Here is a 24,142-nt window from a genome sequence, read left to right on the forward strand (position 1 = left end):
TTCTGAAGCAGAAACACACAGAAAAATATATAATCTATTTCCCAAAATGCTGAACTGTCCCTTTAATGAGCTCTGTGACTGTATTTAAGAGGACTTGTCTCCTACTTTGTCCCCTTTAGGTCCTGGGTCCCCCTTGTCCCCGTCTGGTCCTCTGGGACCCTGTGGAGAAGAAACCCGTCAAAGATAATAATATTCAGCAGTAAATAACTTTATAAATGAGGAACAGGAACCTACTGTTAGTCCTAGAAACCCCATGGGACCGGCTCTCCCTACAGGACCCTACAGGAGAGAAAACCAGAGACAGAGGATTAAGAAATGATCACATCTATTTATTCTGAATAGAAATACAAATAAAGATGAAATGGCTAAATTAATACACAATACGTATGTGGAAAAAAGTCTAACTGCAGTAACTAACAAAGGGTTAAACTGAGAAAAACTGTTTTTTAACTGGCCAGCCACATGTGTTATAGGTAGGTTTAGTAATATGCCAATTATTTCTACATGTATTGATGTTATAAAAAAAAATCATGAAGATTTATTTGACATTTTTGCTGTAAAAGGTTCTAATAGTGATAATAAACAGAGAGCAGGAACTATAATGTTGTTGTCTTCTTTCAGCTTTTATATTTAGTTTTCACTGAATAAACATTTTCAGATTGATTTTGTTATAAATGTATTTAGAAGTGTTTAACAACTCTATTCAAAGATACTTGTGTATTTTAGACTTAATATCATAAAGTAATGTTTATTATTTTTATGTTTATATTAGTATATAAATATATATCCAAAGCAGACTGTGGTAAGTGTAATTACTGCTTGGTTTTGAGTTGGATTGTGTGGTTTTTATATCATTATTTCTCTGAAAAAAAGCAAAATTGAAATCTAAAACTTTGTCAGATTAAACAGACATCAAAGAGTTCTTTTTTTTTTAACTCAGTTTTGACCAAAAATGTAGCTACTGCAGTTAGACTTTGTAAGACAGAATAGTGAAGTGAAGAAGAGAATCAGATTATTCTGACATTCATCTCGCATCACAAGAATGAAAACAGCTTCAGGTTCTGATCCACTGACACACTTCAGCCACTAGATGGAGCTGAGAGGCTGCAGATCTGATCTACATCTAATGTAGTCTCTTCAGACAATATGTGAGCCTTCAGCCAATCAATCAATCAATCAATCAGACTTTATCTGTAGAACACTTTTCATACAAGAGAAATGTAACACAAAGTGCTTCACATAAAAGAGGAAATAATAATAATAATAATATTATAATAATAAAACATAGAAACAAGCAAACAGCCTCCATCCCTTTATAAACAAAGCAGAAACTGAGGAAACACTGGATGCAGGTTAGAAATTAATTAGATAAAATACATAAAAATAAAGTAAGATAAGATAAATATAAAATAAAATAAAATAAAGGAAAAGTTATAATAATAATAATAATAATAATAATAATAATAATAATAATAATAATGATAAAAAGTAATAAACCTAGGTAAAAAATGAAAACAAAATAAAAAATAATAAACATATAAAATAAAAAATAAAATAAAGTAAGGTAAGATAAAATAAAATGAAAAACAAAAGTAAATAGTAATAACAATAAAAAGTAAAAAAGACAGATAAAAAGAAGAAAATAATAAAAATTACACAGATAAAAATAAATACAAATAAAAACAAAAGTAAATAGTAATAACAAATAAAAAGTAAAAGAGCTTGATAAAAAAGTTTAAAAATTAAATAAATAATTAAAAAGTAGAGCATGATTATATATATATATATATATATATATATAGACTAATAAATAATAAAAAATAGCAAATAAATACAATAGAAGATGTTGTAACACTAAGATGAACATATTTTAAATTGGTTCAAGTAAATGCTAAATTAAAAAGAGAAGTCTTTAGTTTGTGTGAAGTTTTATTCTGGAGAACTCACCATCGGGCCCTCAAAGCCGGGGTCCCCCCGGGCCCCCATGGGCCCCACCGGCCCCTGATACCAACACAAACAACACAGAAGTTAAAACTGGAACAAGATAAACTGAACGTTCTGTTGTCAGGTGGTCAGACTGACATCAGCTGCTTCACATGGTGATTTATTACTCTATATTACTGAATATTTATCTATTTATAGAAGATACAACAGATACAACCTGCTCTGATCTCAGACTGTTTCCAGTCAGAATCAATAATCAATAATTAACCATCCTTTTATGTTGCATTTCAAAAGGATGAAACTTCTTCTGCTGGGCTAAATAAGTAATCAACATATAAAATGGTTCAGTTTACATATCTTCTGTCTTTCCAATGTACATAAAAAAGTTTAAACATGCATTTTTTGATATGAAAAACAAGTGAATTATCCTCATTGAACCTGATGTGTGAGAGATAAAGAAAATCACTGCAACAAATATTGATTGAGATGATTAATAACAGAGTTTTTTGTGTCTTTTTTTACTCTTTTTGTGTCTTTTTTTGTCATTTTGTGTCTTTTTTTTACTCTCTTTGTGTCTTTTTTTTTGTCATTTTGTGTCTTTTTTCTTTGGTTATTTTGTCTTCTCATTTTGTGTCTTTTTTTGTCATTTTGTGTCTTTTGTGTCTTTTTGTCATTTTTTTGTCATTCCGTGTCTTTTTCTGGTCATTTAGTGTCTTTTTTAGTCCTTCAGTCCAACATAAAATGTAAATTTACAGTAGGGCTCCACAATGCTTTGTTTTCTAGTCTGGATGGAGGCAACAAGTCTGATTATTTGGAGCTTTGGACTCTCCACAGGGTTAAAGAGTTTATGAAACAAAACAAGAATAAACTTACAGGGTCTCCTTTAGGTCCGGGGGCCCCGACCGGTCCCTGATGTCCCTGTTAACATGAACACAGTGACTTTCACCTCCTGCACTTCACTGAACGCAGCAGCAACACAAAAAGAGTCAAACGTCCCATTAAAGTGAACTCACTTGGAGTCCTCGGAGTCCTGGAGGTCCCACCTGTCCCTCTAAACCCGGGGGCCCCTATTCAAGAGAAACAGTGTCAAACAATGTCTCTAAACATGTCCAGCAAGTAAAAAATCCTGCAGCAGAATCTATATATAAATATATATATACCTGTGGCCCTTTGGGACCCAGACTGCCAGCAGGTCCCAGGTCCCCCTGAAACACAATAAACCATTTAAACAGAGAGAAACCTGCAGAAACTCTGTTTAATGTCAACGACACAAAGTATACAGTCAATAACATGACATGTGCTTTATTACCTCCACTAAGGAGGCTTCAACTGCTGTTTGTTTGTGTTATTTTTCTTTTGGCCCAATTTTTAATTTTCATGAAACTGGGTGGACGAGGCCTAAAGAGGAACCCTGTTAATTTATGAGTGAGGCTGAAAACACACTTTAGCTTTCACTTTCAGAAACATTGAAAGACCTGGCATTTGTGATAATACACTGCAAAAAAGGTGTGTCTAAAAACCAGATAAAAACACTAAATTTGAGGGAAATGATCTTTCATTTTGGGTCTCACTCGCCGAAACGGCCCTAATTAGAATATGAGCCGTCCTAGCGGTCTTTTGTCAGGACTTTTTTCGTCCCTGTAGAAGAGCAGGGACATTTTTCTCCCCTGAAAAAAGCCTGGTTGCTGATTGGATAGATCATTAAGCAGGATGTAGAACTCAATGCCACAACAACACGCAACATTTGTAAAAGCTGGTGAAGCAGTGTTGCCAACTTAGCAACTTTGTTGCTATATTTAGAGATTTTTCAGACCCCCTTAGAGACTATTTTTCGGCCCCGACGTTGAAGCGGCACAGTCCTCCTGCAGCAGTCTCTCCCAGCTGCAGAGCCGGAGGGGATGTTAACCCCTTAGCGTCCAGTCTGCAAATTGCTAACAGGCTAACAGTTAGCTCTGTAGCAGTACAGTGTGTATGTGCTAACAGGCTAACAGATAGCTCTGTAGCAGTACAGTGTGTATGTGCTAACAGGCCAACAGATAGCTCTTTAGCAGTACAGTGTGTATGTGCTAACAGGCTAACAGTTAGCTCTGTAGCAGTACAGAGTGTATGTGTTAACAGGCTAACAGCTAGCTCTGTAGCAGTACAGTGTGTATGTGCTAACAGGCTAACAGTTAGTTCTGTAGCAGTACAGTGTGTATGTGCTAACAGGCTAACAGTTAGCTCTGTAGCAGTACAGTGTGTATGTGCTAACAGGCTAACAGTGAGCTCTGTAGCAGTACAGTGTGTATGTGCTAACAGGCTAACAGTTAGCTCTGTAGCAGTACAGTGTGTATGTGCTAACAGGCTAACAGTTAGCTCTGTAGCAGTACAGTGTGTAGGTGCTAACAGGCTAACAGTTAGTTCTGTAGCAGTACAGTGTGTATGTGCTAACAGGCTAACAGTTAGCTCTGTAGCAGTACAGTGTGTATGTGCTAACAGGCTAACAGTTAGCTCTGTAGCAGTACAGTGTGTAGGTGCTAACAGGCTAACAGTTAGTTCTGTAGCAGTACAGTGTGTATGTGCTAACAGGCTAACAGTTAGCTCTGTAGCAGTACAGTGTGTATGTGCTGCTGCTGCAGGAGGTGTTCACTTAGCGATCTCTGTTTGTTTACAACAAGCACCAGACACTCTGTGCACAGTTAGTGATGCTGGTTAATTCACGATCACTATGTTTTTGATCAGCGGAGACGCTGTGCATAATTAGCCATGCCGGTTTGTTTATGATCAGCTGCTAACTTTGTGCACAGTTAATGACGGCGGCCACAGTTGCGTCTCCCGTGTTTAATCCGTCTCATGTGATCATGGATCACGGTCGAATGTGACTTTATTCTCCATTACTCCACTACGTGTTTACACAACAAATAGTTGAAGGAATGTTGCCTACAGCCTCTTTAACATTTAACGCTCTAACAATAAACACTGAAAAACTTAAGTACTCGTTAATTTCATGGCCTGGGGAAACCCCCTTTTTCATAACTTTTATATTCCTGTTGTGGTGTAAACTTACCCTGGAGCCATTAACTCCTTGAGCTCCAACTCGTCCTGTAATCCCTGCTGCACCCTGCGACACACACACACACACACACACACAGGTATGATGCATATATTCATATTGCTACTAACAGACAAATACATTATTTATCTACTGTGTGCTCACCGTGGGGCCGGTCAGACCTGGGGGCCCGTCCAGTCCACTCTCCCCCTGGGGACCACATGTTCACAAGATGATAAGAGACACATCGTCTGAAGAATCTCTTTCAATTCACTTACAAATAATAATAATCAGGCATTAATCACTCCATTAAAGTTTGTATTAAAGCCAAACACAGCAGGCGTTCCTCAACCTTCACTCACAGCATTGACACAGTTGGTTCAGCTGAACAAAATGCAGCTAAAAGATCTGTGTCTTCTGGCCAAAAACATACTGTAAAACAGTTTTGAAAATGGTTGGATGTCTCACAAATACTCAGGGCTCTAGGTGACATAGGTGGTCGCCTAGAGCGCCATCTGCTGGAGGGGCGCCGCCAGTCACAAAAAAAGTAAAAAAAAAAACAACTAATAATTTTCAATGCCCATTGTCGCCTTCGATTCGTGTTCTGTCTTGAAAATAATAAATATTAACAAAATAAAGAAACAGATAAACAATGACATTTTGTCACTTGTGGTGCTGAGTCATGTGACGGTCATTGCCTTGCCCCCCTTTAGACGGTCAGATCGCTGTCACAGAGGTCAGGTCACGTGACAGACAAATTATGTTTTGATATATCTTATCTAATAAATAAAGAAAGAAAGAAAGAAAGAAAGAAAGAAAGAAAGAAAGAAACAGATAAACAATGACATTTTGTCACTTGTGGTGCTGAGTCACGTGAAGTGTGGTCATTGCTTTGCCCCCCTTTAGACGGTCAGATCGGTGTCACATAGGTCAGGTTACGTCACGTGACAGACACGTTTTGCTACACTTGTTTTTATAGGTAATCCTTTAAAAGTTAATTCCATGACAGTAAAGTGAGCAGTGGTGAACCAGTGAGAATGCCATGATAACTTATAGAAAAATCATTCAGTATAGTGAAAAGTAAAAACGTTTTTTTTTAAAAGCTTAAGAAAAACTTCTTTCAGGGCTTCAGTTGGATGCAACTTTACTCACATCGGGCCCCCGAGGCCCCTCTGGCCCGTAGCCACCGCGGATCCCCTGAGGCCCCTGCAGAGAAGAATCAAGTGTCAAGTTAACAACAATTTATCATTAAAACACAGAGAAAAGGCTGTATTCACAGTGAGGATTAATCAAAGAGCCGGTCAGAGGGCCGGTCTTAATACTAGGAGGCAGTTTCTGATTTCAGCCCTACACTGTAAAAAGTCAGCTCTTAAAAACAAGAAAAAAAGTACAAAAATGAGGTGTACTTTGCTTAAAAATAGCTAAATTATCTGCCAATGGAACAAGAATATTTGTCTTGTCAAGACTTTCCAAAACAAGTAAAAATCTAAATGAACCACAAATACCTTAGAATTAGTGTATTCTGACTAATAACAAGTGACTTTTTCTGGATTCTAATGAAATACATGTGACCTATTTTCTCAATATGTGGAAAAATATTCTTGAATTAATAATCAGTAAATGCTAGAGCCATCATCTTGACATAATGATATGATAGGCATTATATTTATAGAAACCAGCAAAGTCACACTAAAAACTAAAAACTATAAATAATCTGTGTCTTTTTTTTGTCATTTTGTGTCTTTTTTTGGTCATTTTGCGTCTATTTTGGGCCATTTTGCGGTTTTTTTGGTAAGTTTGTGTCTTTTTTTGTTTCTTTTTTGGCCATTTTGTGTCATTTTTTTGGTTATTTTGTCTTTTTTGGTCGTTTTGTGTCATTTTTTTGGTTATTTTGTCTTTTTTGGTCGTTTTGCGTCTATTTTTGGCCATTTTGTGTCTTTTTTGGTCATTTTGTGTCTTCTTTTGATCATTTTGTGTCTTTTTTTGGTCATTTTCTTGATACAGCTACAAAGATTTTTAACTGTATGTAGAATATTTTTCTTAAAATTCTTGAAATAAGGCAAAAGCCGTGGAATCTTTATATCAAACAAGTGAAACAGTCTAAAATAAAAACTGCTGACTAAGAAGAACTATCTTATCAGACAAAAAATAAGCATATAAAACCCTTTGATCTGAGATATTTCATCTGACTTAGACTTCACTTTTTGCAGTGTAGTAGAATCAAAGTAAACCCGAGAATAGAGCCAGTTTCTGGCTGCCTGGAGTTAAAGAGGGACCGGATTAGGGATTAAACAGGATTCACAAGTCTTCCTTTCACAAAAAGCTGATTGTTTGTTTTCTTCCTCTTAATTTCACACCAGAGTGATGTTTAATAAATGTTCTACACAAGGACAGCTGTTCCTCTCATGCTTATTGTTTTAAACTGCTCCTGTAATGTGAAATGTGTCAACAGATTCATGAAATGTTCATAATTCATAAGCAGCTTAACGTCACAGATAAAAGGAGAAACGCTGCTCGCTAACGAACCGCCTGCTCTCTCTGCATGCTTATAAATATCATATTAAATCCCTGCAGAAACTCTCGATTTATAAAAAGGAGCTAAACAGTGGCGGTTCTACACAGGGGCCTCCGGGGACCACTGCCCCTATAAAGAAGCCTTTGGCCCCTGAGTCAAATTAATAATGAAATGATCAATTTATAACAATGGACGACGGAACAATTCTTACCTATTTTTTGTTCAAACAGTAAAAAAAAGATTCAAAATCACATTTTATGTTGGACTAAAGGACTAAAATGACTTAAAATAAATACAAAAAATAACTAGAAAAAAAAAGACTAAAATAAAGACACAAAATGACAAAAAAAGACACAAAATAACTAAAAAAAAGACACAAAAAGACTAAAATAAAGCCACAAAATGACAAAAAAAGACACAAAAGACCAACAAAAAGACACAAGTGGTGTATACAGGATGAAAAGGATTCAAAAATGGACAAAATAGCCCAAAACTCCATAGAGTTAAAAACAAGAAAAAAGTACAAAAGTTAGGTGTATTTTGCTTAAAAATATCAAAATTTTCTGCCAATGGAACAAGAAAATTTGTCTTGTCATATGATCATATTAAATCCTTGCAGAAAGTCTCGATTTATAAAAAGCAGCTAAACAAGGAGAGAACTCACTGGGCGTCCAACAGGACCAGGAGGACCCGGTAGACCAGTAGAACCCTAAACAGAGAAAAAAAAACAGTCCAGTTAGATCTTATTGGTCAAAAAGAAGAGATGCTGTATGATCTGTATTAAAGTAATCTAGTCACTGAGGAGAATTTTTTTTCCTGTGGAACAATTCAAATGTCAAGGATTGAGGATGGATGATCATTAATTAAATAGAGTACCTTCTCACCAGGTTCACCAACGTCCCCTCTGGGACCCTTCAGACCAATGAGACCCTGGACAGGTAGACCAAAAAAACAAAAAAACAAAACAATGGAAAAGGCATTTACAGGTACATTTCAAAACATTAGAATATCATGAAACTCATACATTATATAGGTTCATTACACATGGAGTCTCACAAATTATGTGAGAAAATAAATAAAAAATTTAAGACAAAAAAAAATAATCTAAAAAATCATGAGAAAAATACAAATTTATGAGAAAAAAAACCCTCAAACTTCTTATTTCAGAAGCATGACATTTGTGTTTAAAATATCCTTTTTATTGATCTTATGTAATATTCTAATTTTATACTGACACACTGAGTTTAGTGTTTTCATTATCTCTAAACCAGAATCATCAAAATGATATTTAATATTTAACTCTATGTGTAATGAATCTGTATAATGTATGAGTTTCACTTTTCACAATATTCTGAAATCTAAATGAATCTTAAATGAAATCATGCTTATGTTAGCGGGCAATTGATAGCATGCTAATGTTAGTGGGCGATTGATAGCATGCTAATGTTAGCATGCTAGCAAGACCAAGACCAACTCTGTGTCGTTGAGGGAGACCAACTAAAATGTGAATCATTCATTTGATTGTTTAACTGCAATGTCTGTCTTTGTTTTCTAAATGCTGCTCTTGTGTTGTCAGATTGATGAAGATGTTTCCTCAGTTTGTTGTGTTTTGTGTATTTGCATGTGTTTTCTTAAGTTGCAGCGCTGTGAGCTCTCAGGGACACCGTACATATGGGTCGTCATGGGTGGATTGTTGACAAACAACTGATTCTGTTGTTTAGGTTTGAGATATTGTTGTAATCTATACATTTTATTAGGATATGTGACTGCTTTGGACAATCATGACAGCTACTTGAATGTAAAACTTCTCTGCAAAAACATCCAGTAAATGACAGTTTAAGTGCAGAATGGAAACATGACCTGCAGCTCAAACTGTATTCACTTAACCCTTCAGCCTTAATTAGGACATTTTTAGCTTTTTCATCTCCATTTTTTTGATCATTTTGGATTTGTTAATGCATCTGTTGTCATTTTAGCCAGGTGTAAGCTTTTCTTTTTAAATAATTCTGGAACCGCTGCTATAATAAGTCCCTTAAGGACAAAAACGTCCCCATAGAAACTCATAAAACCACAATATTTGATCCCACGTGCACCAATTACAGCAAGGAATCATGCAATTTATCATATCAGGCTTTCGATCTAGAAAATTGTAGTTTTTGAAATCTTTCATCCAGTTTGAGCACATTTTATCATGTTTGTCCTATGGCGCAAATGCATGCTTTTTCATGGTTTCCATTAAGGTTATTATGGAAAAGAAAACTGCATCAAAAATAATTGACATATCCCTGACGGTGGGAAAACAACCTACCATTTAGGATAAAGAAAACTTTTCTTTTTTTTAAAAAACAACAAAAACAGCAGCTGTATTACGTAGACACAGTGGCATGAAAAGGTGAAACATTCCTTCTGGGCTCTAATTTCACAAACAGTAAATCTAGAATTGAAGCAGGACCGACTGGTCGTTCTTACAGAAACAGCTGTTCAGTTTAATTCCTCACCTCATCACCTTTTTCCCCTTCGGACCCTCGTTCTCCTCTGTAGCCCCACAGGCCCTGAAAAAAAAAAAACACAGTTTACCTGCTATAACACACTCTATACTGTGCTATAAATGAACCATGTAACTGATGACCACAGATGATGAACCCACCGGAGGTCCAGGAGCTCCAGGTGAACCCGGCTGACCGTCTTCTCCATTCAGCCCGTCTCTCCCCGGGGCCCCCGAGGGTCCAGAGGGGCCCCTGAGACCCCGCTCGCCCTGGAAGACATCAATGTTATTATAGTTAATGAAAACTAACAAAATAACTAGAATTTAGAAAAACATTTTCGTTAACTGAAGTAAAAATAAAAATTAGAGTTTTTACCAAGGTTTTTACCAAACTCTATTTTGTGGTTACAAAACAAACTAAAACTAACTAAAATTATAGTGAAAATGTCCTTCGTTTTGGTCTTTGTCAACTTTTACTTTGATACTTTAAGTACATTTTCACGCTGATACTTTTGTACTTTTATTTCAGTAAAACCAATATTTACCAAAAATGACCAAAGACGAGGTAAAATAACCCAAAAAATAAACAAAATTACCTTAAAAAAAGGTTATAAAAGTTCCAAAAAATACGTAAAAAGACACAAAATTACAGGCATAACCCCCCCAAAAAATTCAAAAAAATAAACAAAATTACAAAAAATTATTAAAATGACCAAAAAAGACACAAAATTACAAAAAAAATACACAAAATAATGACACAATTTTCAAAAAAAGACAAAATTACAAAAAAAGATTTACAATTACCAAAAAATGCATTTCACATAAATCTGCAACTTTTTTCTCAGAGATTTGCCACTTTTAATCTCGTAAATCTGTGACTTTTTTCAATTCACAGTGTGTATTAGTACTTTTACTGCAGTAAAGGACCTGAATGCTTCTTCCACCACTGAGTGTGAAGCTCCGTTATAAACTAGATGTTTCAGCGTGGAGACTCGACTCAGTGGAGGCGTTCATCGTTCATCTTTCAGACAGGAATCACCTGAACAACAACACAGTGTCATGAAGCCTGCAGCTCTAATAATTCTCTCTGTAACAGGAGAAAACATGAACATAGTGACAGAGAATGGCTCCACCACCTGTTCTACTGGCGGTGGACACAGTTCTGTTCAGGCTGCAGAGGATGATGGATGTGGTGTTCCTCAGGGTCTGACCAGCATGATGAGTGAGATCTTCAGCCTTTATTTATACCTCCTGTTGCTGCATTTAGACTCTAAACTGTGTAAAACATCAGACTGCTCACATGAAATGTAGCTTCCTACAAGCATACATTTAAATGATAAAGCGTGCATTACTACGTAAGATCAATACAGCCAAATTAGTTATAGGTAGGTGAGTGATATGACATTTATTTCTACATGTATTGATAATGTAATTTTTATGCTCAAAAATCAATTATTGCACTCTGGGTTTGCATTGCAATAACAGGTTCAGGAGTTCAGTAACTACAATGTTGTATTTTGTTTTCAGTAAATCATCATTCAATCAATTTGATTTTTGTTGTAAGTATATTTAAAAGTTTTTAACAACTCTATTTTTCTCAAGATTTGTGTGTTTTAGACTTGATATTATAAAGTAATGTTATATTTTAGTCTTGAAATAATTTTTATATCACCTTTTTCTGGATTTTGTACTTTGTATTTTGTCACTGCATTTTTTTTACAATAATATTTATCTGAAATAAAGCAAAATTGAATTCTAAAACTTTGTCCTTGATTAATACAAAACACAATTTTTTCTACTTTTTTTCTCATTAATCTGCAGTTTTCTTCTCGCAGATTTGACACTTTTAATCTCTAAATCTGCAACTTTTTTCTTGTAAATTTGCCACTTTTAATAGTGTAAATCAGATTTTTTTTGTCGCAGATTTCCCAATTTTAATCTTGTGAATCTGCATTTTTTTCTCGCAGATTTTCCACTTTTAATCTCATGAATCTGCAACTTTTTTCTCATAAATTTGCCACTTTTAATCTCATAAATCTGCATTTTTTTCTCACAGATTTACCACTTTGAATCTCTTAAATTTGCAATTTTTTTCTCGCACATTTGCCACTTTTAATCTTGTAAATCTGAAAAAAAAAATTCTCGCAGATTTGACATTTTTAATCTTGTAAATCTGCAACTTTTTCCTGTTAAATTTGCCACTTTTAATCTTGTAAATATGCGACATTCTTATCACAGATTTCATACTTTTAATCACATAAATCTGCAACTTTTTTCTTGTAAATTTGCCACTTTTTATCTCGTAAATCTGCAAGGTTTTTCTCACAGATTTGACTCTTTTAATCTTGTAAATATGCACGTTTCTTGTCACAGATTTGCCACTTTTAGTCTCGTAAATCTGCAACTTTTTTCTTGTCGATTTGCCACTTTTTATGTTGTCAATGTGCAATTTTTTTCTTGCAGATTTGACACCTTTTAAATTGAAAATCTGCAAGTTTCTCTCTCAGATTTGCCACTTTTTATCTCTTAAATCTGCAAGTTTTTTCTCGCAGATTTGACTCTTTTAATCTTGTAAATATGCAAGTTTCTTGTCACAGATTTGCCACTTTTAGTCTCATAAATCTGCATTTTTTTCTTGTAAATCTGCATTTTTTTCCGCGTAGATTTGCCACTTTAATCTAATAAATTTGCAACTTTTTTCCCCAAATATTACAACACAGAGTGCGAGAGCAGAAAGCCGTCTGCTACATTTATGACAGAAATATGAGAGCTGATGAGACGAGGAGGTGACATCACTAACTAGATCACCTCTGATTAATTCAGAAACAAACAGAAACACCACAGTGACTCAAACACAAACAGAGGATCTATATTCTGTGTTCTAAACAGAGAAACACCAAAGGTTCCTGTTCCTATCGAGGGTTTCCAGACCAGTGTTTGGTCCTCAGAACCAGCTCATTACCAGCTGAGACCTCACACACACGACATGGCAGCAGGTTCAGGTTTCCATCTGCTCCCAGTGGACTTCCAGCTCCATGTTTATGTATTTTAAGATGGATCTAACAGCTGATTTACCTTTACGAGCCGCTCACACAAACACATAAAGTCAAAGCTTCTCAAATGTGACGTGACCAACTGAGACATGTGGAACTTATGAAATAACACGAGTTAAAACTGGATCCACTACAGCTCACTGTAATCAAATTTAATTTGGCAATAAAAATACTTTCATTGTTTATTCTCCCAATATGAGAATGGTGACATCATAGGGAGTTCCATGAACGAGGGCTTCAAACTCCCACTCCCTTTATACCACACTCACTCTGCTCCACAAATTATATTACTTATATTACACTTTATTTAACTCTCTTACTGCTGAGTCTACTTCTCATATTGTATGGACGGGCATTGTTTCATTCCACAGATATTAATTTTAAACTTTTATCGGCATTGCAAAGATGTCGTCAAATAAGTCAGATTTTATTAAAGGGAAATTTAATTTTGTTATATTTTGTTTTTTTTGTTTGTTTCTTTTTACCTTCAATTCTGTATTTTATTGCACTTTTCGCACTTTTATGTGAAGCACTTTGGTGCGGCTCAGCTGTCTGTAAATGCGCTATATTAATGAATTTGACTTTGACTTTAAATAATGTCCCAAATATCTGCAGTATTTCCTCTTGATGCCATTAAACTTCCAAAAAATGTGGAGTCTTATATGACTGTATTTACCTGCAAGCATCATTTAACTTCAATAAAGGGTTAAAAATTTGCTTGACTAATACAAAACACTATTTTTTCAACTTTTTTTCATCATTAATATGCAATTTTCTTCTTGCAGATTTGCCATTTTTATCTTGTAAATCTGCAACTTTTTTCTCGCAGATTTGACACTTTAATCTCCTAAATCTGCATTTTTTTCTTGTACATTCACCACATTTAATCACCTAAATCTGAGACTTTTTTCTTGCAGATTTGACACTTTTAATCTTGTAAATCTGCAACTTTTTTCTCAGATATTTGACACTTTTGATCTCGTAAATCTGCATATTTTTTCTTGCAGATTTGACACTTTTTATCTCGTAAATCTGCAACTTTTTCTCACAGTTTTGACACTTTCTCGTAAATCAGCATTTTTTTTTCTCGTAGATTTTCCACTTTTTATCTTGTAAATCTGCAACTTCTTCTCAGACATTTGACACTTTTAATCTGCTTAATCTGCATTTTTTTCTTGTAGATTTGCGACTTTTAATCTCGTAAATCTGCATTTTTTTTCTCGCAGATTTACCACTTTAATCTAATAAATTTGCGACTTTTTTCTCGAATTATTACCCCTTCTCCTGGGTCTGTATTTATTTATTTTTTCATACTTGGCCCTAATACGCCGTCGTAGAAGGCTGCTGCCTGGCGGATATAGATTTTCTGGATGTATAAAGATTTTGGCAAGAAATTTCCATCAAATTTGAGGCTTTGAAACATCTGTGAAACATCACGTTAGCGTTACTTCTGGTTCAGAAAGCGTTTGGCTGCTCACCATCTCTCCCGGCATCCCTGGTTGTCCTCGATCCCCGGCATCACCAGGAGGTCCCTGAGAAAAAGTGACAAAAAAATAGAAACCATCCACTTATTCAGGATTACTCAACAGCTAGAGATTATTATAACTGTAGAATTTATTGTGCACATTTTTTCTCGCAGATTTGCCACTTTAAATCTCGTAAATCTGCAACTTTTTCTTGCAGATTTGACACTTTTTATCTCCTAAATCTAAATTTTTTTCTTGAAGATTTGCCACTTTATATCTCCTAAATCTGCAATTTTTTCTCACAGATTTGCCACTTTGAATCTCGTAAATCTGCAACTTTTTTCTTACAGATATGCCACTTTTTAATCTGGTAAATCTGTAACTTTTTCTCGCAGATTTGACACTTTTTATCTCGTAAATCTGCAACTTTTTTCCCACATAATTTATTCAGGATCTCTGACCTGTAATCCCAGTTTGCCCATCTCTCCAGGTGGTCCTGCAGGGCCTTCTTTACTCTGCAAGCTCACAAAGAAGAAACCAGCCTCAGGTCAGCAGGAAGCAACAAACCAACTTAAATCCATATTTAAAAAGGATATTAATGGTCACAGCATACTTACAGGCCAACCAGCACGCAGCAACTGGTAGAAGTTGGTTTGCTACAAGAGAATGGAGACACACAGGACCAGTTACACATCCAGAATCAGTTAAAGTGTATTTAACTTCAAGCAGCATTTAACTTCAATAAAAGGTTCAAATTTCCTTGACAAATACAAAACACATTTTTTTTTTACTTTTATTCTCATTAATGTGCAATTTTCTTCTCGCAGATTTGACACTTTTCATCTTGTAAATCCACTTTTAATCTCGAAAAATGTAACTTTTTTTTGCAGATTTGACACTTTTTATCCTGTAAATCTGCAACTTTTTTCTTGCAGATTTGACACTTTTTATCTCATAAATCTGCAACATTTTTCTTGCAGATTTGACACTTTTTATCTCATAAATCTGCAACTTTCTTCTCGCAGATTTGCCACTTTAATCTTGAAAATCTGCAACTTTTCTCACACTTTTTTCTTGCAGATTTGACACTTTTTATCTCATAAATCTGCAACAATTTTTTTTGCAGATTTGACACTTTTTATCTTGTTAATTGGCAACTTTTTTCTTGCAGATTTGACCCCTTTTCCTGTAAATCTGCAACTTTTTTCTTGCAGATTTGACACTTTTAATCTCATAAATCTGCATTTTTTTCCTTATAGATTTGCCACTTTTGCCAGTTAAACTGTTAACAGAGAAATAAAAAGAATACATGTATGAAAGCAATCCTCATAACTTGAATTCCACCTTCTCCTCCTGTTAAAACTCTCTCACTGCCTCATTAATGAGCCTCACCCAGAATAAATGAAATCCTGAATGAACTCTGCAGGTTCAAAGCACACAGCAACAAATCGTCTTCACAAACGACTAGCAGACTTTATTTCCGTTGTCTTTCTTCTTAAAGGGCAGTTCTCCATCATGCTGACAGCCTCTATCAGCTGCAGCTGTGGTCGCTACAGAGACATGAAACAGACTCACGCACCGAGACTGCAGGTCAGAGGTTCTACAGACAGTCTGGGATCTTCTGGATCAGACTCCAGGAACATTTCATGTCAAGTGTTTCTTTTAGATGACTTACAATGGATGAATGAGTCAAAGGCTCAGAGAGAGAAAGAGCAAAGGGGAAACTCCTCTTGTCTCTAGATGTCGACTGGAAATATGTTAAAAGAAACGCCAGGAAATGTGATAGCTTAGCAGGGTTTAGATGAAGAGATCAGTCCAGGATGTGTTCAGCCTAGCTTGCAGTTACAGTCAGCCTCCTTAAATAGTGGGACAGTTTATCTTTTAAGAACTTAAAAATGTTACTTTTTGAGTGTGCTTGAAAAAGCACACTATATGTTATTCACCGGGCTTAATCCTAGATTTTATTCTTCTGTTTCTTCCGTGTTTTTTTTGGTCGACTACTCCTCCCAGAGTTTTGGTCCCATACACTAAAAAGGTATCAAATCGACCGGCTCGCCCATGACAAGTGTGTTATGATGTTTTTAAGGGTTTCAGCTAGTGGTTTTCAAATTATTCGGCAAAAATACGCCACAAATCTCCCAGTGGTACCCTATGGAGAGGCTAGAGTGCATGACATCATTACTAGAGTGCAGAGGGAGAGAAAAATTGTCAAAAATAAATTTGGAAACTGTGCTCAAGGACACAGATACCACTCTACAAAAATAATTTATACAAAGAAACGTAGTAAAATGTGCCTTCTCCCTCACAATGGTGTGGTAAAGCTGTCAGAGTTCTAGTTTGGGGTGTAGACAGTTAAAATTGTAATATAATAATGTATTGGTTCTAGTATATGTTCTAGTTTTATTTGATGTCTTGTTAGCACACTAGCTCCCCTGGCATCCAGCAAACAGCTGGTTTTCTCTCTATGAAACGAAGACTAGTCAGATGTTTCTGTCTCTAGCGTCCACTTTCTGTTCAGTAAATAGTCCCGATTGGAACGCTAATAATTCTTTGTGAAGTCAAGAGATTTGACAGCTTTAAAGTTGTCAGAAAGCTCTTGACAGAGCCGAGCTACCGCTTCCTTTCTGCATCCAGTCTTTGACTAAAACTCATGCTCTGCTGTCTCTGCATGAAATGTTGAGATCACTGAACAGGAACATGAATACAGCAAGTATGACTAACAATACTAATGAAGTGCAAAAACTATAAAAGTCTTTAATTCAATAATGAGGAAAACTCCCTAATTCTTGTCGATATCCAAGAAGTGATGTATTTGGTTTCTACAAGCAGCTACAAGTTGGCGAATATTTATACACTGAAAAAAGGTGTGTCTAAAAACTGATAAAACACTAAGATTTCTTAAATTAAGATTATTAAATCGGGCCAGTTCATCGCTGCTGGCAGCTTTAATTTATCTTGTTTCTAAGAGTTAATTTCTTATTTTAAGGACAATTTTTCCTGTTTTTTTAAACTATTTTTTTCTGTTTTTCTGACTATTTTTTCCCTATTTTTCTGACTATATTTTTTGTTTTTCAAAGTAATTTTTTTTTCTGTTTTTCTGACTATTTTTTCTGTTTTTTTTTTACTCCTTTTTCAAATTTTCTGGCTAATTTTTTCAGTTTTTTCATACTTTAGTCAACATGTCTTCCTGTAAGTCCAGAGAATATAAACTGTTAGTGGAAAGTCCCTGTCAGACTCTCTGTCTCTAACAGAATACTGGAACAATAGCTAGTGGTCATACAAACCATAAAAAATAAATGCTTGACCTGATTTTTTTCAAGCTCAAGTTATGAAATGACCAATTATTTTTATTATCTGCCAGAGTGTCATTTCACAGTCATGATTTATGGGCAGATATTCACTGAAGAGCAGCAGCTTGTTGCACCAGCTGGACAAAACTTCTCTTAAGTGTCACAGAGTGGTGAAATGTCAGCTACAATGGGTTTTAGTATAATAAGGTAATATAACAAACCTTATTATTGGGCAGGAAAAATCATAATATTTAACAAAACATAATGAAACACTGTGAAAATGTGACTTTTTTTCACACAGATTTGCCACTTTTAATCGTGAAAATCTGCAACTTTTTTCTCGTAGATTTGCCACTTTTTATCTCGTAAATCTGCATTTTTTTCTTGCAGATTCGCAACTTTAAACCTCATAAATCTGTGCCTTTTTTCTCGTAGATTTGCTACATTTAATCTTGTGAAACTGCAACTTTTTCTTGCAGATTTGCTACTTTTAATCTCATAAATCTGCAACTTTTTTCTCTTGCAGATTTGCCACTTTTTATCTCGTAAATCTGCATTTTTTTTCTTGCAGATTTGCCACTTTTTATCTCGTAAATCTGCATATTTTTTCTCGCAGATTTGCAACTTTAAACCTCATAAATTTGCGACTTTTTTACTCGTACATTTGACACCTTTAATCTTGTAAATCTGCAACTTTTTTCTCACAGATTTGACACTTTTTATCTCGTAAATGTGAATTTTTTTCTTGGAGATTTGCCACTTTTAATCTCCTTAATCTGCATTTTTTTTTTTCCTGTAGATTTGCCACTTTTAATCTCGTAAATCTACAATTTTTTTCTTGCAGATATGACACTTTTAATCTTGTAACTCTGCAAGTTTTATGCCAGAATGATCAACTGTGTTTGACGTCTAGTGTCAATGTATTATAACCTTGGTAATTATTTGTGAAGTCATGAGATTTGACAGCTTTAAAGTTGTTGGAAAGCACTTAACAGAGCCGAGCTCTCAGAAAGAGAGAGGGAAAACTACTAACTGTAATGATTTGACTAAACAAAAGAAGGAACACATGGTGGTTACATGTTACCTGGAAGGCCGCCCATTCCTCTGCTGTGTTCCTCCACAGGTACAGGGTTGGTAGTCCTGCAGGTCCTGGAGGTCCTGGAGACCCTGTTTTTCCTGAACGCCCCCCAGGGCCCAACATCCCCTTTGACAGATGGAAAGGAAACGTTTATGCAAGACAAATGGATTTATATGGAATATTTAGTTCCATAGTGCAGCCTTGTTTTATAATGTGGCACCATGAAAGTGATTGGATGCAGCATTAATAATAGACACAAGAGCTTAATGCAGGAAGAGACACGAGTTTATAGCAGAGAGTTTTAACATGTCAAAGGTGAGACTGAGCTTTAGAACAAGACAGACTCGGATGTTATTTTAAGAGTTGCACTGCAAAAAAGGTGTTTAGTCTAAAAACCAGATCAAACAGTAAATCTAAAGGTCTAAAACCAGATCAAACAGTAAATCTAAAGGTCTAAAACCAGATCAAACAGTAAATCTAAAGGTCTAAAACCAGATCAAACAGTAAATCTAAAGGTCTAAAACCAGATCAAACAGTAAATCTAAAGGTCTAAAACCAGATCAAACAGTAAATCTGAGGGAAATGATCTTGCTGCATGGACAGATAATTTACCTTGACAAGATTTATTAAATTAAGATTGTTCAATCTAGAAATAAGCAGGTTGAACACTTAAAATAAGAAATTAACTACATTTAACACTTCTAAATCTAAAGTTGTTTTTTTTATCTTGGTAAGAACCAAATAATCATCAGGTCACTCTGCGTGGGCCAGTTCATCACTGCTGGCAGCTTTCCTTTTATCTCTTTTGTAAATTTTTTGTCTTTTTTGGTCATTTTGTGGCCAAGAGAAGATGTAAAAAGACACAAAATGACCAAAAAGCCAAAAAAAAGACAAGATAGACCAATAAAAAGACCAAAAAAAGACACAAAAAGACATACAATGACCAAAAAATACATAAAGAGACAAAAAAACACAAAAAACACAAAAACAGACACAGAAAGACACAAAAAAGATGTAAAATGACAAAAAAAGACAAAAAACAAAAAAAAGACCAAAAAAAGGCAAGATAGACGAAAAAAATACAAAAAAGACCACTAAAAAGACAAAAAAAGACACAAAAAGACCAAAAAACAACACAAAAAAGACGTAAAATGACCAAAAAATACATAAGACAAAAAAAAAAACACACAAAAAGACAAAAAAAGACACAAAAAAGTAAAAAAAAAAAAAAAAGACATAAAAAGACAAAAAAATCTTATCTTGGTAAGAACCAAATAATCATCAGGTCACTCTGCTCGGGCCAGTTCATCACTGCTGGCAGCTTTAATTTATCTGGTTTTAAGAGTTATTTATTAAGTGTGCAACATGCTTATTTCTAGATTTAATAATCTTAATATAAGAAATCTTGTCAAGGTAAATTATCTGTCCATGCAGCAAGATCATTTCCCTCAGATTTACTGTTTGATCTGGTTTTAGACTAAACACCTTTTTTACAGTGTGTACTTAAATTCCAAGCAGTCAAGTGGACTTAACACATCATCAGAGGTTATTATGTCGTAAACCAGTTTCTCTTACCTTATCACCTTTAAATCCCGGCGGGCCGGGTTCACCAGGACAGCCCTGCCAAGACAAGACAGTCCCAATAAAACAACAACTACTCCTCAAGATAAATAGAAACTCAAGTCATGCTTCAAAACCTCGAGGAAACGACTGCTCAAACTGTTTATCTCCGCGGTTTAAACCCAGAGACTTTACTACTGTGACCTCAGAGACAAGCAGAACACTGGGTCCTTGTAAAACATCAGTTTGTTGCCTGTTTCACTGCCTGTTAAAAGGCAAAAAGACTCAATTTAAAGGTCTCACTGCTGAACACCTGAAATACTAATGAAACAGTCAGATTTCATGGCTTAAAAAGCATTGGGATGTACAGTAATTACATGTTTTATTGTCTTTTTAAGTGCAATTTCCTGTGAGATCTTAACAAATGTATCAATCTAATGAATCTCACTTCTTATTTATTCCGGTATTTCCAGAGTTTAGCTGATAGTCCAACTTCTTTGCTTTCTTTTCCCAAGCAATCTCCTTTTTTATCCAGGGTCTTCACAAATATTGTTGTGAATTACTTTGAAGATACTTGATTAAGATCAGAGCAGCCTTGAGTGAGGAAATCCCACTGCACCATTTGGAACAATAACAGGAAAACAAGAATCCTGACGCACAAACATTAGATATGTAGTAACAGAAATAGTAAAACTGTGCAGTTGCTGCTCAGACCAAGGACTTTTTTCTCGTATATTTGACACTTTTTATCTCGTAAATGCAACTTTTTTCTCACTGATTTGCCACTTTCAATCTCGTAAATCTGCAACTTTTTTTCCACAGATTTGACACTTTTAATTTGCCACTTTTAATCTTGTAAATCTGCATCTTTTTTCTCCCAGATTTGACACTTTAAATTTCTTAAATCTGCATTTTTTTCTCTCGAAGATTTGCCACTTTTAATCTCGTAAATCTGCAAGGTTTCTTTTTTGCAGATTTGACGATTTTAATCTCGTAAATCTGCAACTTTTTTCCACTGATTTGCCACTTTTTATCTTATAAATCTGCACGTTTTTTTCAACACGAATACCAGAAAACGCCACGCAAATGATTTTCTACATCAACTAGTGAACTAATATAACAGCAATCAACAATACTATTTTAATGCACCTGCCAATGTAACATTCTACTGTACTCCCCAAAATGCACATGCTTTTGACTAAAATATTTAGTTTGGCACGATACTTGAGGCTGACGAATACTAGAAAACGCTAAGCAAGCAGGACATGAAACAGCAGATGAGAAGGAGTCTGGACGGTGTTGGGAGCCAACAGGACGTCCTCCTTCATGTTCCCTACAGCCGCCTTCAATCACAGTAATCGTCCTGAGTGATCGTGTGGTAAATCTGCAAGTTTTTTCTCACAGATTTGCAGATTTTAATCTTGTAAATCTGCATTTTTTTTTCTCACAGATTTGCCACTTTTTATCTCATAAATGCAACTTTTTTCTAAAAGATTAGCCACTTTTTTTAAATCTCGTAAATCTGCAACATTTTTTTCCACAGATTTGCCGATTTTAACCTTGTAAATCTGCAAGGTTTCTTTTTCTGCAGATTTGACAATTTTAATCTTGTAAATCTGCAACTTTTTTTTATCACAGTTTTCCCACTTTTAACCTCATAAATCTGCAACATTTTTTCCACAGATTTGCCACTTTTAATCTCGTAAATCTGTGACTTTTTTTTCACAGATTTGCCACTTTTTATCTTGTAAATCTGCAACTTTTTTCCACAGATTTTGCCGCTTTTAATCTTCTCAATCTGCAAGTTTTTTCTTTGCAGATTTGATGATTTTAATCTCATGAATCTGCAATTTTTTCCCACACGAATACTAGAAAACGCTAAGCAAGCAGGACATGAAACAGCAGATGAGAAGGAGTCTGGACGGTGTTGGGAGCCAACAGGACGTCCTCCTTCATGTTCCCTACAGCCGCCTTCAATCACAGTAATCGTCCTGAGTGTTTGTGTGGTAAATCTGCAAGTTTTTTCTCACAGATTTGCCGATTTTAATCTTGTAAATCTGCACCTTTTTTCTCACAGATTTGGCACTTTTTATCTTATAAATCTGCAACTTTTTTCCACTGATTTGCCACTTTTTATCTTGTAAATCTGCAACATTTTTTCCACAGATTTGCCACTTTTAATCTCGTAAATCTGTGACTTTTTTTCACAGATTTGCCACTTTTTATCTTGTAAATCTGCAGCTTTTTTTCCCCACAGATTTGCCGCTTTTTATCTTCTCAATCTGCAAGTTTTTTCTTTGCAGATTTGATGATTTTAATCTGATGAATCTGCAATTTTTTCCCACACGAATACTAGAAAACGCTAAGCAAGCAGGACATGAAACAGCAGATGAGAAGGAGTCTGGACGGTGTTGGGAGCCAACAGGACGTCCTCCTTCATGTTCCCTACAGCCGCCTTCAATCACAGTAATCGTCCTGAGTGATGGTGTGGTAAATCTGCAAGTTTTTTCTCACAGATTTGCCATTTTTTATCTCGTAAATGCAACTTTTTTCTAAAAGATTAGCCACTTTTTTAAAATCTCGTAAATCTGCAACATTTTTTCCACAGATTTGCCGATTTTAACCTTGTAAATCTGCAAGGTTTCTTTTTCTGCAGATTTGACAATTTTAATCTTGTAAATCTGCAACTTTTTTTTATCACAGTTTTGCCACTTTTAACCTCATAAATCTGCAACATTTTTTCCACAGATTTGCCACTTTTAATCTCGTAAATCTGTGACTTTTTTTCACAGATTTGCCACTTTTAATCTCGTAAATCTGTGACTTTTTTTCACAGATTTGCCACTTTTTATCTTGTAAATCTGCAGCTTTTTTTCCACAGATTTGCCGCTTTTTACCTTCTCAATCTGCAAGTTTTTTCTTTGCAGATTTGTCACTTTTAACCTCATAAATCTGCAACATTTTTTCACAGATTTGCCACTTTTTATCTTGTAAATCTGCATCTTTTTTTCCAAAGATTTGCCGCTTTTTATCTTCTCAATCTGCAAGCTTTTTCTTGGCAAATTTGATGATTTTAATCTCATGAATCTGCAATTTTTTCCCACACAAATACTAGAAAACGCTAAGCAAGCAGGACATGAAACAGCAGATGAGAAGGAGTCTGGACGGTGTTGGGAGCCAACAGGACGTCCTCCTTCATGTTCCCTACAGCCGCCTTCAATCACAGTAATCGTCCTGAGTGATGGTGTGGATTTTATGGCAGCGTGACTCCAGAGGCCAGCCCAGACCGGACCAGATGTGCAGTCTGGTTCTGGTTCTGTGTCCTCTGTAGTCCGTGTGATGGCCCACCTCTTACACCAGGTAAACAACCCCATTGGATTGAATAAAAAGACTTTATTTCCTTTGCACCAATCGGATCTCTTGGCAGCCAGCGGTGCAGATTGTCACCATGAGTAATGCTATGACAAACTGTTGAGACTCCTTCACGTTGCGGTTCCTTAATGCTCCAATCTCTGCATCAAAGACATGTGGATCAACACATGTCGGAGCAGAGAACCTCCCTGATCAGAGTCAGATGGCGGCTGATGGGGAACAGCTCTTGTAAGCCGTAAAGCAAAAGCAGACGTCACACTTTCTTCATTCACAATGCCTGTCCTCACGGTTTTATCTCAGCCGACACCAGATAGCTCTGATAGGATCAAATGTCCAGTTAAATCAGCG

General features: G+C 35.5%; 2 protein-coding genes and 1 long non-coding RNA gene across 3 annotated transcripts in view; all 3 read right to left on the reverse strand.

Moving 5' to 3' along the window:
- The window catches only part of si:ch211-196i2.1 (collagen alpha-1(I) chain), a 57,010-nt gene extending 42,489 nt beyond the window's left edge, over positions 1 to 14,521 (reverse strand). Inside the window, exons 1-14 of the mRNA XM_059358603.1 lie at positions 14,507 to 14,521; positions 10,138 to 10,245; positions 9,989 to 10,042; positions 8,367 to 8,420; positions 8,155 to 8,199; positions 6,128 to 6,181; positions 5,141 to 5,185; positions 4,991 to 5,044; positions 3,105 to 3,149; positions 2,958 to 3,011; positions 2,818 to 2,862; positions 1,948 to 2,001; positions 274 to 279; positions 106 to 159 (exon numbers count right to left, since the gene is read on the reverse strand). Coding sequence (XP_059214586.1) covers positions 106 to 159; positions 274 to 279; positions 1,948 to 2,001; positions 2,818 to 2,862; positions 2,958 to 3,011; positions 3,105 to 3,149; positions 4,991 to 5,044; positions 5,141 to 5,185; positions 6,128 to 6,181; positions 8,155 to 8,199; positions 8,367 to 8,420; positions 9,989 to 10,042; positions 10,138 to 10,245; positions 14,507 to 14,521 — 687 coding nt within the window. The remainder of the gene's footprint in view (positions 1 to 105; positions 160 to 273; positions 280 to 1,947; positions 2,002 to 2,817; positions 2,863 to 2,957; positions 3,012 to 3,104; positions 3,150 to 4,990; positions 5,045 to 5,140; positions 5,186 to 6,127; positions 6,182 to 8,154; positions 8,200 to 8,366; positions 8,421 to 9,988; positions 10,043 to 10,137; positions 10,246 to 14,506) is intronic.
- Positions 14,522 to 14,954: 433 nt separating this feature from the next.
- On the reverse strand, positions 14,955 to 18,959 carry LOC131992547 (uncharacterized). The gene is made up of 3 exons (XR_009396223.1): positions 18,869 to 18,959; positions 15,112 to 15,150; positions 14,955 to 15,009 (listed from the first exon to the last, which is right to left on the reverse strand). It is a non-coding gene; the product is annotated as an uncharacterized LOC131992547 (long non-coding RNA).
- Positions 18,960 to 23,638: 4,679 nt separating this feature from the next.
- LOC131992894 (uncharacterized) overlaps positions 23,639 to 24,142 on the reverse strand; it is a 33,133-nt gene continuing 32,629 nt past the window's right edge. Inside the window, exon 3 of the mRNA XM_059358605.1 lies at positions 23,639 to 23,770. Coding sequence (XP_059214588.1) covers positions 23,639 to 23,770 — 132 coding nt within the window. The remainder of the gene's footprint in view (positions 23,771 to 24,142) is intronic.

Source organism: Centropristis striata, chromosome 19, assembly GCF_030273125.1.
Source record: "Centropristis striata isolate RG_2023a ecotype Rhode Island chromosome 19, C.striata_1.0, whole genome shotgun sequence".
In the NCBI taxonomy this organism is placed as follows: Eukaryota; Metazoa; Chordata; class Actinopteri; order Perciformes; family Serranidae; genus Centropristis; species Centropristis striata.